General features: G+C 36.4%; 1 protein-coding gene across 7 annotated transcripts in view; it reads left to right on the top strand.

The window, feature by feature from the left end:
- The window catches only part of MARCHF1 (membrane associated ring-CH-type finger 1), a 228733-nt gene extending 222944 nt beyond the window's left edge, over positions 1 to 5789 (top strand). For all 7 annotated transcript variants that reach the window (XM_032686037.1, XM_032686030.1, XM_032686036.1 and 4 more), the window contains one exon: positions 1611 to 5789. In XM_032686037.1, the coding sequence (XP_032541928.1) occupies positions 1611 to 1912 (302 nt within the window). In that variant the 3' untranslated portion in view covers positions 1913 to 5789. The remainder of the gene's footprint in view (positions 1 to 1610) is intronic.
- Positions 5790 to 10488: the final 4699 nt, after the last annotated feature.

Here is a 10488-nt window from a genome sequence, read left to right on the forward strand (position 1 = left end):
ACCTTGATAGCAAGTAAAACACGATAGAGCCTTTTCATTAACAAGCTTCCTAATATGAAATTCCAAGAGACCGTGTTCCAGCTGTGTTAGTCCTTCCTGTGGAACTTAAGAAGCATGGAAAGCCATTCCTGTGTAGTTTCAAATAGAATTTCACTGTGAATGTCCATGTTCCAGTTGTGTGCATTGTGAGGATGGTTAAACACTGGAACAGAGAGGTTGTGGAGTCTCCATCTGTGGAGATCCTGAAAACCCAACTGGACATATGTAACAAAATCCATGTTTAGTGTAAGTAGGTTTCTTTTTGGGCCATACTTAGCATATGTGGAAAATATATGATAAACTGAACTACTGTTTTCCATTTCAAGTCTAAGTCTATTTGGTCTTAAATTTAGTCTTAAATGTGATCATGATGATAAAAAACTTTTCAGTTTTGATCTGAACTGACTTTAAGCACAGTAGGGGAACAAAGGTCTCTCTAGCTTTGTTCTATATTCTGAAGTTAACATGGAAAACAAAACAGGTGGAGCTTTGTGCCTTGCTAGTTAGATAAATATTTGATGATACTCTTGATGCTTGCCTTTCTTGCCTATGAGAGGAAAACAAGCAACAAGGCTCAATAAGTCACAGATGAATACATACTACAAAGTCTTGCTTTGCATTCTTTTGAAATGGGTAACCCTGTTTTTTTATCTCAAAAAACTGGCCCTGAGGACAGTACTAGGAATGGGTTTGAACTTTTATTTATGAGTACATCACCCTACTTATTACAACGGGGAAGCTATTTCTGTGGATTAGCTGAATTTTCATAACAAAACAGCTAACATGAATTTTTGTTGTTATACACAATGGAAAAGAATCACATTAATTATTCTTGGTAGGCTCAAAAAGTATTTATGATTTGTATAGAATTCAGTGTTTGCCAAATGTAATGGCTGATTTCTTACACTAAAAGTGGACAAAGAGATGCCTTGGAGCTATGTGCAAAAATAAGTGTTTGCGAAGAGAACTCTCTTGCCCCAAAATTTGCTTGTCACAGGGGAGTAGTTTTACAAAAGCAAACATGTATTTGGGGGGAGAAGGAAGAAACATGTAAGTAGTTTGCTTTCTGCTCCATTTTCTCTCTTTAAATGGGAATTGCTGGGAAAAAGACTGAAGACTGGAGAAAAAACACTTTATAAACATATTTTGAGGAGAAGAAAAACTGAAAGCCCAGAATACTACTAGTAGTGTTTGTTAATATTCTGTAAGTTTAAAAATCCTGTTTTAAATTAGTACCTCAAACTCTTTAAAGGCTTGGGGGGGGGTTCTCCTTATGGAAGTATACTGTGCAACTCTCTTAATTGCTGTATTGAGCATTATGCTTACTTCGTGAGAGTGGCCCTTGCATTTCCTATTTGACCAAATTGTGGTGAAGTCAGAAGTGGGAGGCAGTTTCTTGGCTGGCCTATGGAATAGGAAGCCCCTTCTGTTTTCTACTTGAGCCATAACTGCCCCAGTAGTGTGTACATACCTGGGGATTCTTAGCAAGTGGCTTCAGTACCTTTGATTGAAATTCAGTGCTTGATATTCAATGTGTAATGGTGGTAATAAATACAGTTTCTATTCCACAGGTGTCCTTGAATGGCCATTTTGGACAAAACTCGTTGTAGTGGCCATTGGATTCACAGGGGGCCTGGTCTTTATGTATGTGCAGTGTAAGGTTTATGTGCAGCTGTGGCGCAGGTTGAAAGCCTACAACAGAGTGATCTTTGTTCAGAACTGCCCAGACACCATCAAAAAACTGGAGGAGAAAAATTCTTTGTGCACTCAGAGCTCAGACATCAAGGATGCGGTGGTGGTGCCAGTAGCACAGACAGGTACAAACTCTCAGTCAGCAGCGGAAGGAACGACATCTGAGGTCATGCCAGTTTGACAGAGACCACATTGTTTCTTCTTTGCAGTGTCAGGTGTAGTGTATTCTACACTACAAATGCTACAAGAAAGTAGAAATGACTGCATTTTTTTCAGTTAAAAAACCAACCAAACAAAAAAACAACAACAAAAAAATCCCATATGAAAACCAAAACCCTACAAGGAAACTGGATCCAGCAAAGCAACTTGTTACTGTATGGAATGTGACCGTTCGTGGAGTAGTTTTGCAACTAGTCAGCAAGTGTAGTGAAAGTGGAAGTGTAGAAAGTGCAATAGAGAACAGGTTTAACAGACAATGCCAAACCAATGTGACAAAAGTACTTTTTTTTTTTTTTAACTGGGATGGATGGGAAAGTAGAAACAGACCTGATATAATAACTTTGTTTACAGAGAACCAAAACCTTTAATCTGTTTACTACTAAAAGCTGTATTTGCTATTTATCTTTTTAAATATATGCTTCAAAGAGTACCAATCCAATCATATGCATTAACAAATCCAAGTATAGAGAGCTCTATCACAGCACTCACTCCCTAAGCTTCATATGGTAACGCACGTCCATGTGACTGTAGCGGAGTCTGAATGCTTGGGCAGCTGTGTCAACTAAGGATATTTTAACTGTGCCTGTATTTTTGAAAAGTAAGCAATTCCAACCAGTGTAAGCTCCTGTCTCCATAAGCTTACAGGTATATTTTTAAATACAGCTGTCAGCAACATAAGTACAGGGAGGAGATAATATGTAGATATGCATTTAAAAGAGCAGCTCTGCTGTTTATTTTACTAATAAGAGTGAATTAGACATAAATTTGATATGCAAAGTATTGAGGCAGAATTGTAAATGGAAAAAAAAGCAGTTTACTGCACGATCACACAAAAGTAAATTGACTATTATCAAAGGTCTGAAAAAGGATGACACATACTGAAGATGGAAACCATTTCTGGTTTTATTTTTTAAGATTCACGATACAGGAAGGTAGATGTAAGAGAACATACCTACCTACATATCTTAAGAAAATATTAGTTTTTATCTCCTTTTTCTGAAAAGTTAGTTTTTATCTTCCTGGCTGAAAAAACGAATCAATGGTTTCCTTCTGTACAGGTAAACTTGAGGTGTTAGAGGTTCAACAGTTCATTTGTTAACTTCGTGTTTTGAGCATTGTCATATAAAAATGAAGTGTGAATAGCATTAAAAGGTGCAATAGATAAATGAATGTAGATATAATACTCTGTCCAACAGGGTGAATTATATATAAAGAACCAATTTTGTGATTCACTTTGCATACCTGTGGTGTTTACCATCAGGACGCAAGCGCAAGTATTGACTTGGAGTAGTTATGTACTGGTGTGGACAAGTCTGGGGCCTGAACATTATGTATATTTTAAAAAAAAGTTAAAAGTTTTGGGTTTTTTTAATCTTGTATTTAGGTAAAGGAGGAAAAGCAAACAAGTAGATAAAGAACCAGAGTAAAGAGGATTGGAGAGCACAAGTTCTTTCAGAGGGGGGTATCTGCCACAATTACAAGTAAACTAGAGTTCAACAGAAGGCTTGAAGTTTCTAATGGTAAATTTTCTCTTTATATACTCAAGTATTTACAATGAAAAAGCAGAATCATCCCGTTCTTGCAAATATCCAGCATGCTGGGCCTAAGATGTACTGGAGTTTTTATACTAGGCATTCCTTTGTAATGTTTACTGGCTTAAGGCTCAGGGAATACTGGAAGTAGCAGTATTAGCAAGAAATGTGTCTTTAATCAGATCATTATGTTCTTTTGTATTGCAATTGCTCATGTAATTTGGCTGTAACTGAGTGATTGTCATCTGGCTAGACAGGACACAAAATCTTGGTGCTTTTGAATGGATCCTAAACAGATGTCAGTATTTGCTGTAAGTTACTCCAGGTGAGTTGGATCAATGTTTAAGTTTTTTTATGTAATGATACACAATTTTTATATAAAATAACTTCCCAATTATACAACTGCAGATCACAATTGTAGCAGTTTCTCCTTTGAAATGACATACAAGAGAAACCAAACCATTTCTCCATTTAAAATTGTGGAGGAGACTTCAAAAGGTCTCCAGAGAATGACAACGGTACGAACAAATGCCTCATAACTGCACATGTTTAAGACAGTCTGCAACGACATGGTTTACAAAAAGTATAAAAGCTACTTGCTAAAAGGTAAATCTCATGATATCTGAAGTTAGACACTTAAAATTACTAACTGCATTTGAATGTGTGGAAGGATGTTTACAATAAACCTGATGAATCATAGCAAAATTTACTGACAACATTATTATGAAGGATAATTAAGAGCTTTCTGAAATAATAGTTTCTTACTCAGTAACAATAACCCTGCTCCTCTAGGCAGCTTGTTCTTTGACCCCACTGAAAGTACTTTATCCCTATTTTGTCAGTTTAAAGGAGACTAATTCACATTAGGGTTTTTTACTTGAACAGGTATAAAATTTAACTCAAAGAAGAAAATACCTGAGGCTTCCAAAAGCAGAATGGTAGCATCCAACAAAATTATTGTACATTTTTAAAAACACATTGAAGAGTCACCAACAGAACAAACAATGTGCAAAATTTTATACTAATGCCTTCCCCTTCAAAACACTGTTTTGGCATTCAACTATATCTGCAACTGAGTTTACAGTGAAATAAATAAAAGAATGGAGGAAGACTTCACTTGAAATTCCTCCTCTCCCTTTGAAATACTTAATGTGGACAGCAGGAAAAGAGCAAAATGGGACACTGTGCTGAGATGGACAGTGAGCCAAGGCATCAGCAAGAGAGGTTTCAGCAGGCTTGAAGCAGTCTTGAACCTTTTAAAGTATTACAGTATTAGCTCGTGCATCCCATTCTCTTCTTATGTGCACTGCAAATTCTAGAGCTTTCAGGGATTTCATGCAGGATTGCAATTTGTTTCAGAAGCAGGGTACAACCTCTTCAAGAGGGCAAGGAGCTATTCATGCCGCTATGCTTTGGATTCAGGTCTTCATTAATAAGGAAAGTGCACAAATACAGACACTAGAAAGATGCTTATCAACCAGCAGTTTTTCATTCCCACACAAAGTACAATTTTCTGTATTAATTAAATAACCATGGGATTCTATCTTAAAAACAAAACAAAACCAAACCCCCCCAAAAAACAGTATACTGAAGATTTTAAGATCCAGACTAAGACTTTGTAATAAAGATGACGTCTCAAATAAAGAACCATATCAAACTGCCTGTGTAGTCACAGTACATCTCAGGCAAATAAGCTGACAGTGGAATCTGGCCTGGCTAAACCCACAAGGGCAGAACCTTGCTCTGAGCTGCCATTACCAAGTAGAGCTTAATCTGCATTCTTGTTTAAATGAAGTTTTAATGAAGGTAGACAGAAATAATCTGATGTCAGGTCAGATCTGGAAGTTTAAACAAGATACTCCTAACCTGTGAACATGCACATTTCTGTTCCTAAGTTACAAGCATTAAAAAGTTTATTTCAAACTGGCATAAACATACCACTTTTGACTATCATAAGCATTACAAAGATTCTCAACTAGTCCAACTGTGCCATTCACACACTGTTCTATCTGAAGGCAGTGTTTATTTTTGTTGTGTAGAAAAAATAGTAATTCCCCATCACCAGAGCAGTTTTTAATTTCTAATAATGCAATGAAACTCTATGATGAAAATATTTTACTCTGTATAATATTCGGAACTACAAGTTTGTGTTACTTGTTTAACTCCCTCTCTTTTGCAAAAGAAAATGTGTATGTTTTTGTGGGTGAATGTGTACTGAAAGACAGAAGGCAAGGGAAACAAAAGTAATGTATCTGCTTATTGTTGTGAAAAAAAATGTATTTGTATTAAACAAATGACTCAAATTACTGTAGTATTCTACACTTGTCACTTTGTTATATAAAGCATCACATGCTGAACATGAATTGGCAAGACCACACTCTTGCAAGAAAGGTTAACAGTATACTCAGCTGCATACTTCATACTGATAAACCTTGCTAACTAGCAGGGGCTAGTTTTGGGTACCATGGCTAGGCAGAATGCTCAGGAAAATACCTCATGGTACAAAAACACTTGGAAAGAACTATGGTTGCTCAACTTGCAGGCATCAACTCTATAAAGAACCCCCTGAAAGCAAATGGTTTTACATCCGTAGCATAATGGACAACTAGTACTGGGTTTCAACTCCAGGAGGGTAAGAGGAACACAGCTTCCTAAGGAAAACAGTGCTTTGGAATGAACTGTTTGTTATAGTGATTTTGGAATGTCCAACACCAGAAACCTTTGAAGATGGGCTGGACAGTTAAAATACTTTAAAGCTAATCCCACCTCAGACTGTCAGAATAGATCTTGTTCCCTTTTTTATCATTTTAGACTTTAGATTTTCTCCTTTTCCAAAAACTTTAAAGATTTTTTTTTAATGAAAGAAATATTACATGTTTGCATTATAAAAAAGCCTGTGTACTTTGTCAGGTGTTATACCAAAGTAAGTATCCCACCTACAGAGTGTTCCAACCAAGGTGCAAATTTAGCTTTCTACAGAGGGTTGTATCCATCTATCCCATATCTTTCTCCTGGATGGTCAGCTGGGGAGAGAGTGGGCTGTTTTGAAACATCACAATTTTAGCTGGAATAAGTCATCATATGGCTGATGACTCGAAGTAAGAGAACAGACGTATAGGTCCCTATGCCTTTTTGCTCTGCATCAATTGCTTGATGAAGGGTACCATTAGAATAAAACCACATTTCTGTTTAGTTTGATGTCTGTAAACACATAAGCAAGGAAATATGCTATGTGGTATTTACTTACACCAAACCACACACAACCCCCACCCCAAAACCCCAGCCAATAAAATATTGAGGCTGTTTTGCATGAGCTCTCCTAAAAGTCAAAGAAATTGTAAGTTAACAAAGAACTTGCCAAAAGTACTTTGACTGGTGTACCACATTTTCACTGTCTATGAAACAGAGCTCAGAAAATAACCTTAAATGAGAACAGAATGATTCCAGTCTGTTGGAAAGTGTGGGCCCAGGGACAAACTTGCCCTTCTATTACTTGCAAATACTTATACCTGATGCTCACTGAATCACAGAACTTCTCTTTTTTTTTTTTTAAACACATAAAAGGTAATATATATGAAAATACAATAATCAGCACTATTCAAAATAAAAATCGAAGAAGACAGGTCAGTAATTTTTAAGTGTGTTAACTAAATTACTAATTAAATTGAGGAAATACATCTATAATGAAACATGGATCTATGTACACATATGCCTGGGAACAACACGATCTACAAAATTTAATCATGGTTCACAAACAATATAGAATGAAAAGCAAAGTAGAAATATTTAGATGGGTTAAACTCAGAAAAGAACAACAAACCTACCAAGTCTTAATGGCTCTCAGAAGAGAGACTACTTACAGAAGCCCTGAAGATAAAGTCAAAAGAACAAATCAGTCTAGAGCTTCAGGCAAAGACTTTAGTGCATCTTAAAGTGCCACTTTACCTCTAGGTTTGCTAGCAAATTTTGAAAGCTGGGGAAAAAGAATAGTGTTTTATTAGAAGTATGGGTAGGATTTTTTGAGCACTTCATTTCTTAGCAATGGGCATCATCATTTTATCAGTTTTCAAATCATCACGGTACTGTATTGGCTGATTATGTGTGAACTTGAATATGAGCTGACATTAGTAGGATGCTTCCACCTTTTGGTATTTATTTAGAAAATGCTTCAGTTTTTAAAGTAGTGCTGGCATTTTGGTCTAATAACTCAAAAGTTTAATTAGTTTTATTTTTCATTTATAACAGGTAACTAGTTACATATTAAACTCTTCCTTTTAACAAAACTGAGCAGTATTTGCAACCAAGCAGTTAAGGCTTAGGGAACTTGACTACACCTCATTAGCAAAGCCTCTTTACCTTCATGAAACTTACTTCTTTTGGAGAAGAAATTATAATGAATTTTTACTCTTGAAAGAGCTAGAAGATAGAAAGATAGTGTATGTATTGTATCATGCCAAGGCTGACCAAACAAGCCAATTTGAAGTAATTCTGTACTGCGGGCATTTTTTTGCCCTTTACTAGAAAACTAAACCTGGAGGACTCCTTAAGTGGAAAACTTTTACTGCTGAGGAAAAAAGAGCAAGCTGTCTAGCAAACCCCAGTTTTTAAAAAAGTTAAACTCCAATATACACATACTTGTACCCCATACTCTATCCTCACATGTCCCATCAGAGAGATAAGTAAATACCCTATTGCAATGAAAGACAAACAGACAAAAGCCCCCCACGATACTCTATAAGTATATTCCTTAAATTACTTACAAATGACTCAGAAAATGTGTCATATATGTTGTGCATTTGACTTGTTGCATCCCACTGCACATACTAGAGTTCCTTAAGGATCATCACATACTTCGGTAAAAGAAAAAAGGAAAAATACAATACTGAGGATAAGTTCTTCACTGTATGCTTGTTTCTCCACATCCCAAATGTTGGAAGCCTCATCCCTTTAGAAAAAACTTGTAGAGCAGATGCTGTGATGAACAGTTCCATTAATTTGGTCACAATGTTTTCCAACACTAAAGAATCATAAATTAATCAATTTACATTTACTGTATATAACCAGCCTTGAGCAGGACAGTGTTTTCTATTTCTTTTTAGTTTTGTGTTTTGTTTTTTTTTAGTCAACGTTTGCTTTGTCTACCTGAAAAAAAAAAAAAAATATTTCTACTGGACTTTAATTCAGCTGGTTCTTTCCAGCTGAGACCATCAACAGAGTATGTTCCAGAACCGGAGCACAACTAACAACTCAGCTGCTACTGAAGGTTTGAATGTAATTCAGCCAGTTCCTTAGAGAGGTCTTAGCTTTCCAAGGCTGGCTGGAGTAAAAGTATATCTTAGTAAGAACATTGCAAAGTACAGGGCAATGAATTGGAAAGTACATTAAAAACTCCTGAAGTTCTTATGTAGAATTGGCTGTACATGTAAAAATATTACTTTTTTGTTTGAAATGTTGTATATTTAATATGAGCCCTCATAATTAAAGAAACATGAATTTTAACTACTACAACTCTGCAGTTAAAAACTGAAAAAAACCCCCACAGGGACATAATGCGAAGCAGTATCTGACAAGTCAGAATGAAAAAAAATCTTCCCTAAAATTAATCTCTAACCAGAAAAAGGACCTATAAATTACAGAGAATTATAATGGAGGATGTAACATTAAACCCTGTAATTCTTAGCTACAAATGAACAGAATTCCAAAGTATTCCCTACAGCAAGCTTGTCAGAACAGAGAACATCACATAAATACTTCCCATTCCCACTGTTACCAGCATCTGCTTTCTAGATTTTAAAAAAAGAGAATAACAATTCAGAACTCCTGAGAGCATTCATCTTTTTCCCACCGTAGGGAAGAAATTCATCAACATACAAGACCCTAAGAGCTGACTTAAAAGCACAGGCATGACTGCATTGTGAAATTGATAGAAGAGATTCCATTACCTCATCTCAGTAACACGAGAGGCTAAATGCTCTCTCTACATCCCCTCCACTCCAGGCCTCTCAGGACAATAAACTCTCAGCAGAAAATCAAAATTAAAGAAATAAATACTTTTGTTGTTGTTGTTGCCACTGCTACATTAGTATTCTGCAACAACTTGTCTGGTAAATTGGTCTTGCACACCATCAGTTTACGCCTAGGTTATTTTCAATTCAATTATGAATACCTGGCAGCTACATATGATTTTTTCTGGTAATTTAATGGAAAAATTCACATGCAGAAATTGTTCTTTTTTCATTACTTGTGCAGTAGGTCAACAAGACAGTTTAAAACCCAGCTAAACAAGCAGTGAATATATAGACTTCAAGGTAGAAAATCCACAAATTCAACGAAGTCCAAACTGTAAACTTGTATAGAATCATAGAATCAACTGGGTTGGAAAAGGTCTCCGAGATCATCAAGTCCAACCCTTGATCCAACACCACTGTGGTTACTGGACCATGGCACTAAGTGCCACAGCCAGTCTCAGCTTAAAAACCTCCAGGGACAGTGAATCCACCACCTCCCTGCACAGCCCATTCCAATGTCTGATTACTCTCTCTGTAAAAAATTTCTTCCTAGTATTCAACCTAAACTTCCCCTGGCAGAGCTTAAGATTGTGCCCTCTTGTCCTACTGTTGGTTGTCTGGGAAAAGAGACCAACCCCCACCTGGCTACAACTTCCTTTCAGGGAGTTGTAGGGAGTGATGAGGTCTTCCTGGAGCCTCCTCTTCTCCAGGCCAAACAACTCCAGCTCCCTCAGCCTCTCCTCATAGGACTTGTGCTATGTACTTATAGTCTGAAAGACAAATGTTAAAGAAGAGATCATTTCAAATACTTGACTACCACATTACCACACAAGTAATAATTTCTTTTTGTAATGTCTTATTACTGGATTGTTTCAAGGAATATAGAACATCTCATTTTTCATAACTTTGCATGACAATCTTTTTTAGAGCATTCACCAGGATGTCAGCCTGATATACTGTAATTGCTATGACACCTTCTAGTTACCTTACTGCTCATT

This window comes from Chiroxiphia lanceolata, chromosome 4 (assembly GCF_009829145.1).
Source record: "Chiroxiphia lanceolata isolate bChiLan1 chromosome 4, bChiLan1.pri, whole genome shotgun sequence".
Classification (NCBI taxonomy): Eukaryota; Metazoa; Chordata; class Aves; order Passeriformes; family Pipridae; genus Chiroxiphia; species Chiroxiphia lanceolata.